Raw genomic sequence first — 21,968 nt, 5'->3', positions numbered from 1 at the left:
GTTCCATCTACCAAATCCACTCACAAGTCTTTGGTCATCCCAGGGCAACAGTAGGAGACACTTGCCCAAGGTGCCACACAGTGGGACTAAATATGAGGTCAAATGGTTGGGGAACAAGCTTTTTAATCACACAGTCAGGTTTAGTTCTAGATATACATGTATCTGAATGCATGACCCTAAAGTCTTTCAATGTGGGTTTGCTCCATTTACATTCAGTGCTTACCTGAAAATAGGGCTGAATTAAAAATGGTAAACTCAGTTGACAATTCCATCAAGAAATCGTCCGACTGCTCAATACTTTCAAAGATGTATGAAATACAAAAGAATCTTTTACTTGAAAAACAGTTAAGTGTTAGCAGCAGGAAGGGTATCCAGTTATAACACATTGCTTTAATAATACAGTATTCATCTAACCCCATGCTAGCACGGAAAAAAGACCATAAAACAAATGAATATATACATACACAATACACTAAACCACACACAACAATGGAAATAAATGCATACAGCATGACCATATATATATACGTGTGTGTGTGTGTATGTGCAAGTGAATGTGTGTGTGTGGCTGTGTGGTAAGAAGTTTGCTTCCCATCCACATGGTCACAAGTTCAGTCCCACTGCATTGCATTTTGGACAAGTATCTTCTGTTATAGTCCTGGACCAATGGAAACTGAAAGAAAGCCATTGCAGTGTGTGTGTGTGTGTGTGTGTACTATCACCTTGCCTTGACTTCAAAAGGGATAATTGTAACTGAATGTAACTGCCAGGTAAGCAGTGTTCTTCATTTCCAGTCTTTTGTGAAAACATGTCTGGCCATGGGGAGATATTACCGTTGTTTGTAATCAGGTGAGGGTTTGCAACAAGCAGGGCATCTGGCCGTACAAAATCTGTCTCAACAAATTCTGTCCAACTCATGCAATCATGGGAAAATAGACGTTAAACAATGGTGATCACACACACACACATACACAAATACAACTGTGATAATAATAATTATGACAATAACACAAAGAGAGAAGAAAAAAGAAAAACAACACCATGATAAGGAACAATAAAAAGAAAAGCAGTTTATTGGAGTCTGAGCTGTTATTAGTTACCATAGCAACAGGCTGGTAGTGGAGGTGATAGTGGGTTGGGGCAGGGGAGAGTTAGAACAAATTCCAAGACTGGAACAAAAGCCAATCTTAAGGAATTTATTCTAAAACAGTGAAATCATGGGGGGAAGGGTCATTGTCCAGCTAATGGTCACATTAAAGTCTCCTTGACCAGTGCGACTCAATTAGAATCCATAGCGTTTAGGTGAGGGATGGGAGGATGATTCAGTATCCTTGACCTTTGATGGAGGAGGAACCAGACAGTTCTTCCTCGTGTAAACCACAACTCTGAAAAAAGAAAAAGAAAAAACATTTAACAGAAATATATATAAGATTCATTGGTGGTGGTGGTGGTGGTGGTGTTTAGCCTGTGGCAGTCTTGATCAAACAAACCTACAATCGTTCCATTTTCTTCCTTTTTTTTTTTTTTTAGATTGCAGCGCACTCTGCAGCAAGGGTGGTTGGTGCTAGGAAGAGCATCCAGCCACAAAAAACTGTGCCAAAACAGACACAGAAATATGGTGCAGGTTTCTGTGTGGCCAGCTCCTGTCAAACCGTCCAACCCATGCCAGCATGGAAAGCTGGTGTTAAACAACAACGATGATGATGAGGATGATGATGATCAGTATATCTAGGATGGCATTAATGTGCCCTTACTTCTTTCTTTCTTTTAACACTGCAGATTAGATGAGAAAGATTTAGCTGCTATTTTTATTACATTTGTCAAGGTGGAAAGGATAGTGTTCTTTGAGGATGGCAATGTAGTAGTTAGTGCTCAGGGTTGTTGCAGTAATGTTCTGACCTGTTTGGACAATACAGAAAGGATGGAACTCTCAGGATTGTGTTGTAGTGGTGTTCTGGAGTGTTCATATATTTGAACAGGTCAGGAGGGATAATGTTCCCAGGATAGTGTCGCAATGATTATCTAGAGTATTGCAGATGTGTTTGAACAGATTGAGATGGACAGTACTCTCAGGATAGTGTTGGTTGTTTAAAGGACCCCTAAACATTATATTGGGATGCAAACCACCTAAAACAAGGGCCAAAAAAGTATAACTGTTATATGGTGGTATGACACTCCATTGGTTACGACAACCAGTGTAGTGTTCCAGTTGATCCAATCAACGGAACAACCTACTTGTGATATCAACATGCAAGTGGCTAAGCACTCCACAAGCATACATACCATTAACATAGTTCTCTGGGAGATTTAGCATGACACAGAATGTGACGAGAGTGACCCTTTGAAATACAGGTACAACTCAATACATGTACTTAAGCAAAGTGAAATAAAGTGTCTTGCTCAAGAACACAATGTGCCACTGGTTTGCGAACTCACGACCTTTCGATTGTGAGCCAAATACCCTAACCACTAAGCCATGCACCTTCACTGTTATGTTATATACAACAGAAGCATTATTAGATTAAAACAGCCATGTGTGTATCATATTTAATGTAAATACATTGCATACAAAAATATATTTACTGCAGTATTTATTCAGAGATAATATCTTTTATGGACATGCTGTGTTTAAAAACAGAATATATATAGAGGTAGACGAAAATCATCCTAGCTGCAGACAGTGAGAATGTTAGATGCAGTATTTCTGCCTAGCTGGGGGTTGCTAATTGCATACATGTAATTGGCATCACAGCCAAATGCATGTTAAGATGACACCTGTCGCCAACAATATAGGAAAACAGCAAATAAGCAATCACTGGTATTGCAAATAGCTACCTGGCTAAATAAAAATCTATTATATGCAACAGAAGCAGGATTAGAATAAAATAGCTATCTGTGTATCATGCTCAATGTAAGCGCATAGCAAAAGGCAAATTTATCTCTCATAGATGTGCTCTTTAAAAACATAATGCTGTTATGTTTTGACTATACCCATCTTGGTTATGTCTGTTATGACTGACTGCCATCAGTACATATAAGCACTGACCTAATTAAACATGTCTAGATACTCTGTGATTATTCAACTTGCAAGTGATAGTAACCAACATATCCTAAAATCACACCCTACAGTCTTAAAGACAGTAAAGAAAGGACACACTGGACAATGTAGACAAAGATATTCCTTAACTCATTAACATCTGAGCTGGCCATATCCAGCCAAAATATTCTGTTTTATGTTCAAACCAGGCAGATCCACCCTCTCCCACCTACCCTGTACTGTCATGTTAAAAATAAACAATCAACATCATCAAATTCTAAAAGCTATGAGATAAGCAGTTATTAATTCTAAACAAGGTGAATAAATAAGCATTACATTTGACAGAGTGATCTGTTTGCTAAAGGGTTAAAAGAATAGATGATCATGACTGGACATCTTTTGATTATATTTCTGCTTAATCAAGGTTTAACTGAGTATAGAAAGATGGAAGTCAAAACATTTACAAAAACTGTAACATCCAATTATTTATTGTTAACAAGAAGTATGTGAAGTTTATCAATATGTGTCACTATTGTTACTGAACAAGCACAACACCAAGAGGTATTGTTTCTAATATAGTCACAAATCCTGAAATTCAGAGGAGGGGTTAAGTCAGTTTAATCAACCCCCTGTACTAGACTGGCACTTTAGTTTATTGACTCCCAGAAGGATGAAAAACAAAGATGACCTAGGTGGGATTTGAACTTAGAACTTAAAGAGCCAACAGAAAAACTGCAAGGTGTTTTGTCCAATGCTCTAATGATTCTGTCAATCCCCCCCCCCCCCGTCAACACAGAGAAATTTCACAAGAAAATAAGACCATGTCAACTTGATGTGAATGGTATCCAGTCTATGTACAATCCAAAGTCTTAGATGAATCTGAAGCAAGGATTGCAAGCTTACTCTAGCTTCTTTCTAAATTCCTCAATAACAATATATACCAGGTCATTAAGAAATGAAATGTCCAATTTTGAACTGAAAGTTTATTTTACTTTATCTCAACAAAAAGCAATGCAGTTAATCAAAGTATGCACCTAAATTATCAACACAATTTTGCCATTTTATTGGTAGCTTACTTATGAAGGCAGTGAAGAATTCCAGAGAGCAAGAGGTGATGAGATCATAAAAGGCTGTTTTTGCATCTTCAGATTTGAAGTTTTTTCCTTGCAAAAAGTTGTCTAATGCCTGGAAAATGTGATAGTCAGTTGGTGCAAGGTCTGGTGAATATGGTGGATGACAGAGTACTTCAAAGTTCAGTTCCTGTAACTTGAGTAGTGTTTTTTGTGCAACATGTGGTCGAGCATTGTCTTGCAAGAGAATTGGTCTGTCTCTTTTGACCAATCTTGGTTCTTTAATTGCAAATTCACTCATCATTTAATCCAATTGGTTGATGTATACATCCGCTGTAATTGACTTACCAGGTCTCATGAAGCTGTAGTGGATGATACCAGTGCTGGACCACCATACAGACACCATTAGCTTTTTTTGATGAATATTCTTTTTCGGATTGTGTTTTGGCACTTCGTCTCTATCCAACCACTGTGCAGAACACTTGCTATTGTTGAAAAGAATCCATTTTTCATCACACGTAATAATACGATGCAAAAATGATTAGTTTTTCTGCCATGACAGCAAAGAACAGCAAGTTTCAAGACGATGTGTCATTTGATGTTCATTCAGTTCATGTGGTACCCACTTATGCAGCTTCTTTACCTTGTCGAATTGTTTCAGATGGTCCAATACAGTTGGAATCGAAACATCAAACCTTGCCGCTAACTCACACATAGTTTGAGATGTATCTGCTTCCACTACAGTTTCCAGCTCATCATTATCCACCTTGGTCTCAGGTCTACCACGTGACTGATTTTCAAGAGTAAAGTCACCAAACTGGAACTTCTCAAACCATCAACGTACAGAGCACTCATTCGCCACATCTTCAAACGCATCATTGATGTTTCAAGCACGTCTGGGATGCATTGGTTCCATGACGGAACTCGTATTCATAAACAACATGAATTTTTTAATCTATCCATGGGTTCACAAAAACTAGTTTACAAGAGAAAACTCACAGTATAATCAGATACCATGTATTGCATTTTGAAAAGTGATGATGTAACTCTTCAATGTTATAAAACAAAGAATTGTTAGGATAATTACTGTCAAGCTTGGTGCATCAGAAAACTGGACATTTTATTCTTAATGACCTGATATTTACAACCAAGAAACCTGAGTCAGTTAGAAAGTAAATCAACCTTGGCTTATAACACAGTGAATTACAAGTGACAAGATAAGAATAATCAACTGGTTTAGTACACAGCGTACACAACTAGTTGCAGCTTCAAAGACAAATCTGCTAAAATGAAAACATCATCATCATCATCAAGTATTAGATTGGAAAGAAGTTCAGTTGCAGCTCAAGATGGAGGAGAAAAAAAAACAAAAAGTTTCTTTGGTTTTAATTGATCTATTTAATCAAGATACTTTCGAACCTAACAAGAGACAATGATATAAAACATTACCTTTTGCACATACTGTGAGTTGACAGTGATGGTATGATCCATGTCTTGTAACTTCTCATCCAATGCAATACATTTCTGCATCTGAAATAAACCAAAAGTTGTCTTGATTCATGTCAAACAACAGAGAGAGAGAGAGAGAGGATGAGATGGAGAAAGGGCCCCTCATATAATCAGGTTTCCCTATTCACTAAGACCCAATTGGATAGTATACTTACCACTGGTTTATATATTTTCAAGCAGATGAGAGACATATCCGTCCTTCTAGAGAATGTTGATTTTTCAGATGAAGATTTTTCCTACTGAAAGACTATGAACTCAGCATGCCAAGCCAATTCCACGGTGCAACAGTACTATTGACAATGGCGTCTGATACCTACTTAGATTGATATAAAGTCAGTCATAGAGATGTTTCAGCCTCTAGCCCACAGGAACACTATCTCCCCATTTTTCTATCATTACTGTAACACTTCTGCTCTTCACAGCTGGTTGGGCTTACACCTCCTACACTCAGGCATTCCTGTCTTACTTGTCTCCTCTCTTCTCATCAACCACCATTGCAGTGGCCAAAATCCCCAGGTCATTCACTAATCATTGTGTCCAATCCTTCCTTCCTAGAACATCAATCCTCTGGAATTTTCTTCCTGTGAGTATCTTTCCCACAGAGATTGACTTACAAAGGTTCAAGAACATTAACAACAATAATCTTGCACACCAGTATGGAAGAGCATGCAATGGGTACTGTCTTCCTCCAGAGCCAAAAATAAATAAATAAACCTAAAAGTCCAGATGTGTAACTGACAATTAAAAATTAAATGAGTTGGCCTCAGAAAATACATTGATAACCCACCTCCACTACTCGTCTGTTATCTTATCTTGGAGAGCCAAACTCAAGGAGATAAAAAGTATATTAAAAAAAGTACTACACAAATTTTTAAAAATACATAGACTCTCAGTTTCCATCTACCAAATCCACTCACAAGGCTTTTGGTGAGGCTATAATAAAAGACACTTGCCCAAAGTGCCATGCAGAGGGACTGAACCTGGAACCATGTTGTGGTTGAGAAGAAAGCTTCTTACCACACAGCTACACCTGTGCTTATGGTAATAAAATATATTTATTTTATATATAAAATATAACATTGAATATATTTATCAAGCAGAGTGTAGTATTATAGAGCCTCATACATGGTTAAAACCATACCCTACTTCGTACAGTTTCACTAAACATTGTTCTTTAATGCCAATGCATATTTTAGTAGACATGAGAAATATGTGCCAAAATTATTTTAATATTTTCAGGTTTGTATACAAAACGTCCAAGTATTCAGTGAAGCACATGCAAACATTTTTTTCTTTTTCCATGTCACAGGGAAAACAATTTGTGCATCAGAACATATTTGTGTATACAAGTCATTAAACATTACCTCCAAACAGTTGCTTGTCCTGCTAATAATAGTAGTCAAATCTCCTCATGAATTTTACCATTTCAATAAAAGTAAGTTGTTATCATCATCATTATCATTTAACATCTGTTTTCCAATGCTGGCACAGGTTGCATGGTTTGACAAGAACTGGCAAGCAAGAGGGCTGTACCAACTTTATTGTCTGTTTTGGCATGGTTTCTATAGTTGGATGCTAACCACTTTACAGAGTGTAGTGGGTGCTTTTTTTCATGGCACCAGCACCTGTGGTGTCACCAAGTAACTTATGACACAAGAAGACAAAGTTCTCTCAAATGAGGTAGTAGTATTGAGGGTGAAGTGGCTTTGTGCCAGTTGAAGAGATGTTAAAAAAATAACAGAGGGATAGAAACAGGTGCCTTGCTGTAGAAGAGATATAAGGATGCCCCGGCTGGAGAAGAAGAGAGAGAAAGATAGAGATGGAGAGAGTCTCTCTTTCTCTCCCAGGTGAGATGACAAAAGACCGTACTCAAGAAGACCTGCACCCCTCAGCAGAAGTGTTAAGACAGATTCTCTGGTAGTGTAAAGCACTCATGGTGGTGTCATGTAAAAGCATTCATACAGTGACGCATAAAAGCTGTGCAGTATCATGCAAAAGTGTCCATGCTGCATCATGTAACAGCACCTGCATAGTGCCACATAAAATCACCCATGTGGTGTCACGTAAAAGAGCCAATGTTCTGCCATGTAAACGCACCCATGTGGTACCTCATAAAAGTGCTTCTATGGTGCCACATACAAGCATCCAGCACACTCTGTAAAGTGGTTGGTATCAGGAAGGGCATCCAGCTGTAGAAACCATGCCAAATCAGACTGGAGTTTGTGCAGAACCCCCACCACCACCACCAGCTCTGGTCACACCGTCCAACCCAGCATGGACAACAGACGTTAAATGATGTCAGTCAAAGTAAAATAGCAGATTACATAATGTAACCAGCTGAATAAAAGACATGATGGTCATGGCAGGAATGCCTTTGATCGTAGCTTTATTCAACTGGGGTGACCCTGTGTTAAATAATATAATAATTACCAGTCAAATTTCGGAAACTGTTGCTCCCAATTTCTTTCTTATACATTTGTTTGTGGTTTTATCGTTGAAAGCTGTGAGATCTATCAACGTTTGTGTCAACAACTTCACCCATCTCTTCATCCACCTGTATATTTGTATATACAGCCACAGCAATATTTAACAAACCATACTATATCACTATAAACATGTCAACTGCCATCATCATACATTGATTGCTTTTGATTCTTTGTTTTCGTCACAGCTGTTGTTGTTTCGTGGTCACTGCTGTGTTTATTGTCACTGTTAGTGTTGTCATTGCTGTTGCAGTTGATGATGGTACTAGTATTGCAGCTGTTGCTACTACAACACATAAGGATGATTATGATGATGATGATGATGATGACGGCAATCATCATCATCATTGTTTAACGTCCGCTTTCCATGCTAGTATGGGTTGGACGATTTGACTGAGGACTGGTGAAACCGGATGGCAACCCCAGGCTCCAATCTGATTTGGCAGAGTTTCTACAGCTGGATGCCCTTCCTAACACCAACCACTCAGAGACAATGACGATGCTATTTGTGCTAATGGTGGCAGTGTTGTTTAGCCACAGGTCAGCCTTAAGTAAAAGTCACCACCCAGTCTCAGTTCCAGAAATGTATCTACATCTAAGAATACATTATTCAATATAGCCTTCCTTTTTTAAAAAAAAAAGGGCCGACCTCAAGGGACAAAGTATTGAAGGCTAATTTGAAGACACTGAAACTTACGAAAGGGATGACTAAGGTCCAAGATATCAGGTGCATTGTTGTACTCAAGAAGACCCATCCGCCATGGCAGAATTGATACTAGTGCTGGTGCCAGATAAAAAGCACTCATGCTGGTGCCAAATAAAAAGCACTGGTGCTGGTGCCACATTAAAAGCACTGGTGCTGGTGCCACATAAAAGCACCCAATACCGTCTGTATAGTGGTTGGCATTAGGAAGGGCACCCAGCTGTAGAAACCATGCCAGAACAGAAAACAGTGCCTGGTGTGGCTCCCAACCTTACCAGCTCCGGTCAAACCATCCGATCCATGCCAGCATGGAAAACAGACATTAAATGATGATGACGATAGGTGGTGATCTGAGAGATTTGGCAGTAATTTCTACCAAGTTAAATAAACAATCACACAGAGGTGTGATCCCTTGGCTCATTGCAAATGGTATTATTTGTAGTGTTGGTGCGGTTAATAATTTCGAGGTGTTTCTTGTTGCTATTGTCATTAATGGTGACAAGCCGACAAAGTTGATACAACAGTACAACATTAAATACATAACAAGGCAAACATTTGTTATGGCAATATTAATAGCAACAAACAGGACATGAATTTCCCTTGAAAAAAAGAGAGAGAGAGAAGAGAGGGGCCCCTTTGACATAACATGTACATAAGCTTCATGATTCACTACCCTAACTTCCATACATATGCTAATGAAAATAGTTCTACAAGCTATCATCATTATTTTACTTTGTGATTATTTCACCTACTTACCCCCACACACACACACACAAACATAAAGGGTAAAACAAAAACCTTTGGTCATGAATGACCATGGGATTGCACCTAGAAAGTTCCCTTCCAAAGCACAAGTCTGGGCAAGGCTGCTTGTGAAAGACTAGCAGTCACCCATATGTACCAGCCTCCCTTCTGCACGCCACTGATGGTATCCAATAGAAAGGCCAGTACAGCTTGGCTCCAGTGGTGTCGCAACTCTTTTCTACAGCTGAGTGAACTAAAGCAACGGGAAATAAAGTGTCTTGCTCAAGAACACAACATGCAGCCTAATCTAGTGATCGACCTCACAACCTCATGATTGTAAGCCCAATGCTCTAACCACTGAACCCTGCATCTGTGTGTGTGTGTGTGTGTGTGTGTGTGCGTGTATGTATGTACACACACACACACACACATATATATATATATATATATATATATATATAACATCATCATCGTTTAACATCCGCCTTCCATGCTGGCATAAGTGGGACAGTTTGACAAGAGCCAGTTAGGCTGAAGCCTGCACCAGACTTCTGTAACTGTTTTGGCAGAGTTTTTACAGCTGGATGCCTTTCCTAACACCAACCACTCAGTAGAGTGGACTTAGTGCTTTTTACGTGGCACAAGCACAGGTGAGGTCAGTTTTGACAATGTTTTTACAGCTGGATGCCCTTCCAAACACCAACCACTTTACAGTGTGGACTGGGTGCTTTTAAGTGGCACCTGCACTGTGAGGGCCACCAAGTACTTGCAAGACAAAAAAAAAACTCTTTTGAGAAAGGAGGGGACGTTGGAGGAGGTGATCTTGTGTCAGATGATGAAAGGTTATCGTGAGGCAGAGAGACAGAAACAGGTGTCTTGCTGTAGAGGAGGTACAAGGTTACCTGGCCAAAGAGAGAGAGAGAGAGATCAGGAATGAAGACAGAAACAGGTGCGCTGAGGGAAGTGCAGGAGAAGAAGAGAGAGAGTGGGAGACAGCAGGATAGAGATGGTGACAAAGTGGCAGGTATACTTGCAAGGGATGGGGATCAGAATATAAATGGGATGGTTGAGTGAAGGAAGAGAGAAATAGATGGTGGAAAGTGCCAGGGCATACCCTTGGGGTATGAACTCCATAATATAATTGGCAGTATATTGTGAAGGAAGCATGATTAAAGAGTGCTGAGGGGGGAGTGACTGGCGAAAACCTGGGTATATATAGAGTCAGGGGGCTACCAGATAGCAATGATACAGAGGAACAGGGCCGTGAGGATAGAACTGGGGAGTGGGAGCTAGGCACAGAGTATGAAGGAGGAAATGTGAAGAAGAGATGTAGATTGGTTTGTTGGGTTAGGATGTGTGAAAAGTTTTCTTGTTCCATGTGGGTGGAACACACAGGTCAAGGGCTAGCAGATAGTAATGATACAGTGATACAGGGCATGGGCGGAACACACAGGCTGGAAGCTGGTGGAGACCAATGATACAGTGGCACAGGGCCAAGAGGACAGGATTGCAAAGTGGGAGGTAGGCCTAGTGCATGAATTGGAAACGTGAGGAAGAGATGTAGAGATGTAGTTTAGTTTGTTGAAGTAGAGTGTGTGAAAAATCTTAAGTGTGGGTGGGACACACAGTGCTTCTAGAACTCAGTTTCACTGACATGGGTAGGTCTTCCCTAGAACTTCATATCGCCAGACATCTCGGTCCATAGTCATTTCCTCCGTGAGGCCCAACATCCTGAGATTGGCTTACTACTCCATCCCATGTCTTCCAGGGTCTCCCTCTTCCACAGGTACCATCTATTTTCAGTGATCAGCACTTCTTTATGCAGCTGTACTCATTCAAACTCATCACATGTCCAAACCAATGTAGTCTTCTCTCTTGCATGCTATGTTTGATTCCTCTTATGCCCAACTTCTCTCTCAATACAGTTGCACTTTGTTGTACATGCACACTGATGTTGCACATCCAACAGAGCGTACTACCTTCATTTCTCTCCAGTCTACATGTCTTCTGAATTCAAAGCCCATGTCTCACTACCATGGAGTATAGCCATTCGCATACAAGCATCATATAACCTACCTTTCACTCTGGGAGAGAGTCCTTTTGTTGCCAACAGAGGTAATAGCTCTCTGAACTTCCTCCACCCAATTCTTATTCTAGAAACAATACTTTCAGAGCATCCTCCACCATTGCTAATTTGGTCACCTAGGTAACAAAAACTTTCTACAACCTCAAAAGAGCCTCCTGGACATTTGAGAGAATCTAAGTCCCATGTGCTCTTAGTGCTTATTGTTCCTGCACATCTGCCACATACAAAGACGACTTTATCTGTTAATCCACCTATGATTCCACTGCACCTCTTATGTGTCCACAGTTAACACTGGGTGCAGTGAATGGAATTTCTTCTAACTCCTTTCCTATATATTGATCAGGGCCATTTACCTCACAGAAAGGGAGCTTTATCTTGTTTCTTACTAACAACTTTGGTCTTATACACACACACACAAACAGAATACCCAGTCAGCTCATAATAGCATGGTAAATCATCATCATTATTTAATGCCCGTGTTTCATGGCTTAAACGTTGATGTTTAATGAACATACAAATATAAACAGAGAGGTGGTGGAGACACAATTTCAGCAGAACAAAGACATTCCACAGACTATGCCACTTGACACTTAAATTAAAACAGGGGATCAAAGGTTATAAAATCAATCTACCACTTAAGTAGAAAATAACAAAAAACATGTTGAGACCACCACATCGATCTAACATGAGTAATCAAACTTTGCACCCTTTCCAGTCTTACCTCTACATTCCACCTGACAAAGATACCTACGTGAAACAATAATATGCACTTAATTTTTTAGTTTTACACACACACACACACACACACATAACTGGCACTCTGTCAGTCATGACAATGAGGGTTCCAGTTGATCTGATCAGCCCACTCAAGAAATTATATTCAAGTGGCTGAGCACCCCACAGACACACAACCCATTAACCTTTTTGTTACCATATTTCTGTTGAGATGCTCTGTGTTTCTTTCAAGTTAAATTCCATTGCCCCCAATGGAATTTAACTTGAAAGCATGTGGTTAGGGAGCAAACTTTTTCTATGATTCTTTTCCTCCCATTGTGTTTATACATAAAACATTCATTTACTTATTTCCAGCCACAAGCCTAGTATCTTGCATCTTTCAGGTTTACTCTTTCTATATCTCACTTTTATTCTGTCTCCCCTTCTCTCTATACAAAGTCACAACCAACATCCATGTCAGCTATCATTATCATTATTAGTATTATTATATATATACACATATACACACATATATAGACACATAAATATATACAAACACACATAGATATATGCATCCACATAGATCCTGATATGTAATCCTTCTTACTTTATATGTGGTATACACACGCACTCATATGTGCATATGTATATCTATAATATATGTGTGTGTGTATAAATATATCATTTATCTTATTTATTTCAATCATTGACTGGCCATGCTGGGGCACTGCCTTACACTCCAGTACTTTTTTTTAAGCCTGATATTTATTCTATTGATCACTTTTACTGAGCTGCTAAGTTATGGGGACATAAACATAACAATACCAGTCATTAAGTGGAGTTGAGGGACAAACACAGACACAAAGACATACAGACACACACTCTGAGTTTCTTTCAGTTTCCATCAGGCAAATCCACTCACAAGGCTTTAGTCAGCCCAAAGCTATAGTGGAAGACACTTGCACAAGGTACCATGTGGTGGGACTGAACCCAGAACCATGTGGTTGGGAAGCATGCTTCTTACCACACAGCCACGCCTATATAGATAGATGTATGTGTGTATATATATATATATATATATATATAGATATGTGTACAAATACATATCTCTCCCCCCTCATCAACCTCAACTGTTATATCAACCCCATTCAACTTACCTCTGTGTTGAGCTGTAGCAGCATGTGAGCACTGTTGTATTTCTCGGGGTTGTCATGGAACTCCACCATCCCATCTTTCTGGTTGATGGTGGCAAAGATTTCACCATCTTCAATCTGAAAAGGGTGAAAGGAAAAAGAGGATAAAATCAAGTAACAGGGAAGGAGGAGAGAAAGACAGAAAAATGAATAACAACACCAGGATGAAAAGAACATCACACTGCATTGTGTGCAACAACATACTGTGGACCAACTCATGGTCAGAAGCAAAATTCCTTTTGGTGAAAACATGTTTTCCATGCTCCTACTAAAAGAGACACCAAGGTCAAGTTCACGTTCTTGTAAAAAAAAAAAAATCTATCAAACAACAAAAACTCCTACCACTGTAGTTTACCACTAGTCTTAATTTACTAAAAACACCACTGAACTATAGCAACAACAGAAGCAGGTGGAACAGAAACAACATCATCATCATTTAATGTCCATTTTCCATACTTGCATGGGTTGAACAGTTTGACAAGCGCTGACAAGCTGGAGAGCTGCACCAGGTGCTTATTGTCGGTTTTGGCATGGCTTTTATGGCTGGAGGCCCCTCCTAATGCCAACCATTTTACAGGCTGTACTGGGTGTTTTTTACATGGCACCAGCACAGTGACTGAGAATAAGAAGCTGGATAATATGTCATGAATTCAAACCTGGTTGTCCTTTGTCATATACGATTTCGTCTTTTAAATCAGACTCACTGACTATAAACAAGTATCAATACAGCCACAGTGGGGTGGTTAGAAGAAAATAGGTGAGGTAGAGACACAGTATCCCAAAATTCACTTCACAATAAAATCACACACACACACGCACGCAGACATCATCATCATCATCGTCATCATCATCATCACTTAGTGTCTGTATTTCATGCTGGAATAGGTTCATCAGTTTGACAGGATCCAACAGGTCAGAGAACTACATCAAGTGCCAATGTTTGTTTTTACATGGTTTTGACAGCTGGATGCCCTTCCTACCACAACTACTTTACAAAGTGTAAATATATCCTATTATATATATATATGTTAATTCTCTAAATGAAGTATTAACAGTAACTGCACGATAAAGTGTAGTATATTGCCACTTAAGTGTGGCTGACCCCTAGGGGTGGATGTTACTGTTGCTTTTAGCCCCAGGAGGACATCTCCTCCAGCTGGCTTATCGACACACTACTGTGTCCGATAAGCCAGCTGGAGGAGATGTCCTCCTGGGGCTAAAATCAACAGTAACATCCACCCCTAGGGGTCAGCCACACTTAAGTGGCAATATACTATATATATATATATATATATATATCTTTCTCTTTCTCTTTTACTCTCTTTTACTTGTTTCAGTCATTTGACTGCGGCCATGCTGGAGCACCGCCTTTAGTTGAGCAAATCGACCCTGGGACTTATTCTTTATAAGCCTAGTACTTATTCTATCAGTCTCTTTTGCCAAACCACTAAGTGACAGGGACATAAACACACCAACATTGGTTGTCAAGCAATGCTAGGGGGACAAACACACACACACACACACACATATACATATATATACATATATACGACGGGCTTCTTTCAGTTTCCGTCTACCAAATCCACTCACAAGGCTTTGGTCGGCCCGAGGCTATAGTAGAAGACACTTGCCCAAGATGTCACACAGTGGGACTGAACCCGGAACCATATATATATATATATATATATATATATATATATATCCTTTAAGTTTGTTTACAGGAAATGTTTTGAGTATGCATATAAAAGCTCTTATTGTATTATTCCAGCTACAGCCTAATGAGGTCAACTGGTGATACCAGTTTTTTGGAATTACTCTATGAATGAGGGGGCCTGCTGTGAATAAGATCAAACAAAAAATCTATACTACCCATCCTGACATCTGCATACTCAAATAGCAAAATAAGTCCAACAGCACCACACACACCTCCCACCTCCTTATAACTATCATTCATTTCTTTCTTTCTATCACCTCCCACCAGTCCCCAACAAATACACACAGAAATAGCCACATGCCCCAATCTACCTTCTCGTTGGTCGAAATTGGTAAACAACCCAAAGTTAAACATCCATTAATGTTATTTTTCCCAAAAAAATGAATGCATGAACATGATCTACCTGATGTCCATGGATACTACAGACTGCACTGCAATTATCCCAGGAATACGGATTATGATCTTAAGAAACCTGTAAATTGTGAAAACACACGTAGCAATGCATTAAAATATTTATAAATTCCATCCAAGGATTATTATTGTCATTACTGACTCTCCATTAGTTATGATAAGTATTCCAGTTGATATGATTGACAAAACAGCCTACTCGTGAAATTAACATGCAAGTGGCTGAGTACTTCACAGAGACACATACCCTTAACATAGTTCTCAGGGAGATTCAGCATGAATGTGAAACAAGGCTGGCCCCTTGAATGACAGGTACAACTCATTTTTGCCAGCTGAGTGGACTAAAGCAACATGAAATAAAGTGTCTTGCTCAAGGACACAACTAATGTTAAATATGAAAAAAACAAAATTGTTTTCTATTGTACCACTACTATTATGCCCTATATTCCTCAGAGCAGTGTCAATTGGAGAGAGATTTTCAGGAATATCTGGTTAACATGTCTACTAAACATGGACTTTATGAGATGAATTTATTGCCAGACAGTGCCTCAATCAAACAGCAATGCCAACAATAAAAGCAGAACATAACAACAATACATGCAGTAAACATTGCTTACCATACGCAAAACATATTTTTCGGCTTCAGCTGGACCAGGAAGTTGTACTCGGCCAGCCATATCTGCTAATGATAATGTGAGGAACGTCTATGGACAAAATAAGAGAAATGAGAGAGTTCTTAATAATAGAAAGAGACAAGAGACATGGACATAAAACTTGGTTTGTCTGAAATAGCACTACCTTTTACTTTTCGTATTTATTTACATGTTAAGTAGAAGGGACTTACCAGTTCTACCATAGACAGGTGCTCCAGTCCCAGTAGTACAATAAAATACACCCACACCATAAATATATACATATATATATATATGCAACCTCTCTCTCTCTCTACATAACATATATATATATATATATATATATATGGCCGTTGCCAGTACCGCCTGACTGGCCTTCGTGTGGGTGACACGTAAAAGCACCCACTACACTCTCTGAGTGGTTGGTGTTAGGAATGGCATCCAGCTGCAGACACTCTGCCAAATCAGATTGGAGCGTGGTGTAGCCATCCGGTTTCACCAGTCCTCAGTCAAATCGTCCAACCCATGCTAGCATGGAAAGCGGACGTTAAACGATGATGATGATGATGATGATATATATATATCATGTCATCATCATCATCATTCATCCTCTCCTTTAACATCTGTTTTCCATGCTGGCATGGGTTGTAAATATATATGTATGTGCATATATATATATATATATATATATATATATATATATATATATATATACACACAAAATGTACATGTGTATAAGTATGTATAATTCTTGGCATTCTCAATTATGAAATTAAAGAGACTACATTCAATTAAGTACTTAATCCATTTGAATATTTTGTTCTACAGAGCCACTGTCTATTCCAGATGCGAACAAAATTAGGAACAACAGACAACTGATCCACAGAACTAAATATTCAACATTATATATATATTTTTTTTTTTTCTCCGTGTTTTTCTCCTTGTCTCCGTATTCTTTCTGTTGAAGAGCGTAGCTCGAAACGTCAAAGACTTTCCGTATTCCCGAGCGTCATACTAATATATACTTTTGTTATTTACACCACCTGTCCTCGTCTGTTGTTATTATTTGTATATTCTCCCATATATATATATATATATATATATATATATATATATATATCATATTCATTATTTAATGTCCATTCTCCATGCTGGCATAGGTTGGATGATGTGACCAAAGCTGGCATGCTGGAAGGCTGCACCAGACTCCAGTCTGATTTGGCATGGTTTCTATGGCAGGATGCTTGCCCTTAACGCCAACCACTTTACAAAGTGTGCTGGGTACTTTTACGTGGCACTTCATTGGTGCTTTTACTTGGTGTTACACAGGTGCTTTTACATGGTGCTGCATGGGCACTTCTATGTAGTACTGCACAGGGGCTTTTACATGGTGCCGCTGGTGCCACACTGGTCCTTTTACATTGCGCTGCACAAGCACTATTACATGACGCCATATTGCACACACACACACGTATACACATAGATATGCACACAAACATACACACACAGGGGAAAAAAATGGATGTTGAAAACTATTACACACACAATATTTATGGGATTCACTATATGTTTATCTATTTTACATCCATTTTTCCATGCCCTCATGAATTGGATAAATACATATTATTGAGACATCGTTTTACAGCTGGATACTCTTCCTATTTTTCAGGCAAGAGACTTTTAATTTCACTTGTGCCTTCAAAGGCAAGAGTTACCAGATGAATTTTTTGACAGATAAACGTTGACAAACATCATTAAGTGTTGTTATTTCATGTGCAGTGCAGAATGTAACCATTGACACAGACACACACATATGTACATATATGATGGGCTTTATACAGTTTTCATCTACCAAATTCACTCACAAGGAGTTGTAGAATGAGAATGAATCTGAAACCATATGTAAATGTTTGTGCATATACACACATACATATGGTCAAAATAAAGATTTGAACCAGCTACAGAAATAATATAATTATACCTCTTTAACATTATAATGCAAGGGTCTGTGGAAAAAGCTCAGTCATTAGAAAACAGAGACTTCAATGCTTTGATAGAAACTCATTGGTTCCGTTATTGCTATAGCTGATATCTACCTAAAATTTTGAAAAAAAAAAAAGAGAAAAATCTTCTTACCTTGGTTAATCTTTGTATATTTTTTTTATAAAGGGAGATAATACACTGTTTTACTAGACCCATGTTGTTGTCCTGTTGAGAGATAAAAGACGCGTGTGGATTATAACAATATAGTTTTAGTGTAGATTATATATAAGAAAATACATTATTTTACAAGATACGTGTTGAACATAGACGACATACAAATGTTAATTAGATTACAGTATATATCTAGAGGCACACAAGATTTTTGAAAAAGCTCTGCTTAAGAGCACTGAAAAATCTCCACTCAAGACCATCAGACAGTCTTTACTCAAGACCATCGAACGGTCTTTGCTCAAGATTATCAAAGATGGTCTGCTCAAGACCCTTGAAAGAGCCCCGTTCACTTCCATTGAAAGTACTCTGCTGATGGACTTTGACAGTGACTCATTTAAGACCATTGAAGATGTTCTGCTCAAACAAGCTTTAGACTTGAAGTAATTCAAATTATTTATAGCTAGCTTGGAGAGGAATATTAAGTTGTGTAGAGGCCTTTTCTGGAAAGTATTTAATGATGTAAATAAATAACTGGATTGCCAGCCTCTCCAAACAGCCCCAAAACAGTTTCTTTATAGCAACAGCCAACCCAATCCTCCTTTACAAGCGTGAAACTTGGACCCTAACTAGATCTATGGCTGAGCTGCTTGGTGACAAGCACAAGTGGGTGTTCAGCTGGTGGAGAAAGTAACCAATGAACGACAACCTCTCCCAGTTAAACAACAAGGACATTCAGGAAGACAAAACCAGCTTTCCAGGCACTCCCCAGCTAAATCACCTGACCAACTGCTTTCAGTCTGTGCCAGTTGCCATTGAGACCTCAAGTGTTCTCGGACCCACACTACCAATTTCATTTGCAAAATCAGGATAACATCAACCCATCTGAGGAATGAACCCCTATGAAGTGGAGTGGCTGTTGCAATAAGTGTCGCTGACCTTCTCCATAGCAATGCCATTGCAATCATAACTACGGAGCATGACTGAGCATGCCATTTGTTCTGGGGTGTGCAGCCCAGTGTCCCCTCCCCTTCCACATTCTGCTATTTAATTCCCTCCCCACCCCACCCCACCTTTTTCCTGTTTCTTAGTATTTAAATGTTATTAATAAAATATACTTTATTGCATAAAAAAACTAACAACTAAAAAATCACCAACTGAGAATAAACTAGATGTAGTTCCATAACACAACTTTCTATGGGGTACAACAATTTGTGACCCCCTCCATCTCTATGTAGTTAATCAGTGATGACAGATAGGAACTGGTAGTGGTGGTGGGATGGTGTGTGACTAGGTACAAGTGAAAGAGAACACCTAGTGTTGATACATGTACACAAGATACGTCAATATATTCTTACCTTACTGAATACTTCCGAGTGCTTATTGACAATCATCCGCAGATCTGATGGGTTATTTGTTCCGTATGATGTAGCAAGGTCATAGTATGGCTGGCACAGTGGCTGCAACAGAAAACAACAAGTCAGATCTCCAATAACTATAGTTTGGTAAGCAGTCATTGACTGGAAACAGGTGAGGGCTGGTAACAGGAAGGGCATCCAGACACAGAAAAATTTACCTCAAGAGGAATTAAACACAGTGTGCAAGAGAGAAGACTACACTGGTTAGCTCATATGATGCAGATGGATGCTGAAAGCTCCATAAAGTACCAATCTCGCAAAGTGGATGGAACACATGGAAAAGAGAGACCCAAGAAGACATGGGATGAAGTACTGAGGGACAACCTCCAGATGCTGAACTTCTCCAACAACATGACAAAGGACTGAGATACCTCACAAATAAAATTACTAATGGGGATAACATGAATAGATGGATATAAAAGTATAGCATTGACATTATGGCTAAGAAGTTTACTTCTTAACCACATGGTTAAACTCAACTGCATGTCATTTTGGGCATGTCTCCTAGCCCCTACCAGACTAAAGACTTGTAAGTGAATTTAGAACAGAAATACTGTGTGTCTCTTTGTTGTGACATCATGCAATGTTATAAAGAATCATCTTTGTCATATAAGTGTAGTCCTTTGTTTCCTGTCTTCTGTAACATGTCTGGCCATGAGGAAATATTACCATGCTTCAAAACAGGTGAGGGGTGATGACAGGTTGGGCATCCAGCTGTAGAGAATCTACCCTGACGAATTCAGTCTAACTGATGCAAGCATGGAAAAATGGACGCTAAAATAATGATGTTGATTGTATGTGTATATATATATATATATATATGACATGGAATTTAAAACATGTCAAGCTTTATGCCAAGAAACTTAAGACAAACTAAAGTGCCATTTGTTTTGGTACTACCACATGGTCTTTAGATAGCTCTTCAAAGAGTTCAGTCAGTTACAAACATTTGGATCAGAACCACCAATTCCATTCCAAGTCTTATTTTCCTTGCAGGTATTAAGCTTCGGGTGTTCAATTTTGGCATCAGCAACTTTAGTATCCCCACCAGTCTGTTTCCCTTCTTCTTTAAACAAGGGAAACAGAATGTTGCTGTGTTCAGACTCCCTTCTCGTACAGTTAAAAGATATCTTTAAAAAAAAAATTTTTTAAATGCTCACCTTAATATATTTACCTACAACTTGAGATGTGTATTTTGGAAGAGCTGGAATCTGAGAATAAAAAAATTTAAACAAAAATAAGAAAAATAATAATAAGAATAATGATTTCAACAAACATCTTCCCACTTCCTCATTGTTTGGTGAATATGCAGATTTACAAATTAAAAGACCTCTAATGATAACATAAACAGGCAATATGTATGTGTTGCGTATCACACTATTTTGATTGTCTTTTATTCACTGTCCTACACCCTAAATATGTTCACTCATTTTCACTTCAAAGCATTGCTATGCCATATAACAATACATGACCCTCTTCCAATGTAATATAACACTACAGGGTCTCTTTCTTACCAATATAGTAGAACAACACATGAGCTCTTCCTTCCTTCCTATTGCTGCAAAACTCGACATCCTTCTTATACCAACACAAGTCCAACAGTAAAGTTAACAGCAGGGATACCACAGACCAGCCCAGCAAGTCAAATTGCACAGAGAAGTCGTGCACAGGTCAGTGTCTTGTGGAATGTAGGTCTTTATTACATGGCTTCATACTGCCTGACTTCTGCTTACTGCCTGTCTTCTATACCCATGCACCAATCCTCCAAACAGTCACATGCTTTCATAACTTTTTCCAATGTTGTAGCATGTTACCCAGCATTCAGTGCAACTTACACACTGAATTCCCATTTTCTTCTCTTGTCAACAACATATTAATTGCCATCAATTTTATTACAAACAACTTGCTAAATATTGTCACAATCTGACATAGCTGTGGCTGCATGTGTTTCTTAACTGAGGAAATGTTCATTAATTGACCACCTCTCTCAACTCAATGTCTGTATGTATGCATATACATAAATACACACATACATTTGTATATATATATATATATATATGTGACAAAGTATGGGGATTTAGTTCACAGGTAATCCAAATGCTAGGT

At 38.8% G+C, this 21,968-nt stretch overlaps 1 protein-coding gene across 1 annotated transcript in view; it reads right to left on the bottom strand.

Moving 5' to 3' along the window:
- Positions 1 to 1,045: 1,045 nt before the first annotated feature.
- LOC106882369 (COP9 signalosome complex subunit 3) overlaps positions 1,046 to 21,968 on the bottom strand; it is a 43,409-nt gene continuing 22,486 nt past the window's right edge. Inside the window, exons 9-15 of the mRNA XM_052969754.2 lie at positions 21,023 to 21,073; positions 19,803 to 19,904; positions 18,430 to 18,501; positions 16,279 to 16,365; positions 13,504 to 13,617; positions 5,557 to 5,637; positions 1,046 to 1,385 (exon numbers count right to left, since the gene is read on the bottom strand). Coding sequence (XP_052825714.1) covers positions 1,323 to 1,385; positions 5,557 to 5,637; positions 13,504 to 13,617; positions 16,279 to 16,365; positions 18,430 to 18,501; positions 19,803 to 19,904; positions 21,023 to 21,073 — 570 coding nt within the window. The 3' untranslated portion in view covers positions 1,046 to 1,322. The remainder of the gene's footprint in view (positions 1,386 to 5,556; positions 5,638 to 13,503; positions 13,618 to 16,278; positions 16,366 to 18,429; positions 18,502 to 19,802; positions 19,905 to 21,022; positions 21,074 to 21,968) is intronic.

Source organism: Octopus bimaculoides, chromosome 7 (genome assembly GCF_046866305.1).
Source record: "Octopus bimaculoides isolate indiv1 chromosome 7, ASM4686630v1, whole genome shotgun sequence".
Taxonomy (NCBI): domain Eukaryota; kingdom Metazoa; phylum Mollusca; class Cephalopoda; order Octopoda; family Octopodidae; genus Octopus; species Octopus bimaculoides.
Note: the sequence above shows the minus strand (reverse complement) of the source record. Positions and strands in the feature narration are given on the sequence as shown.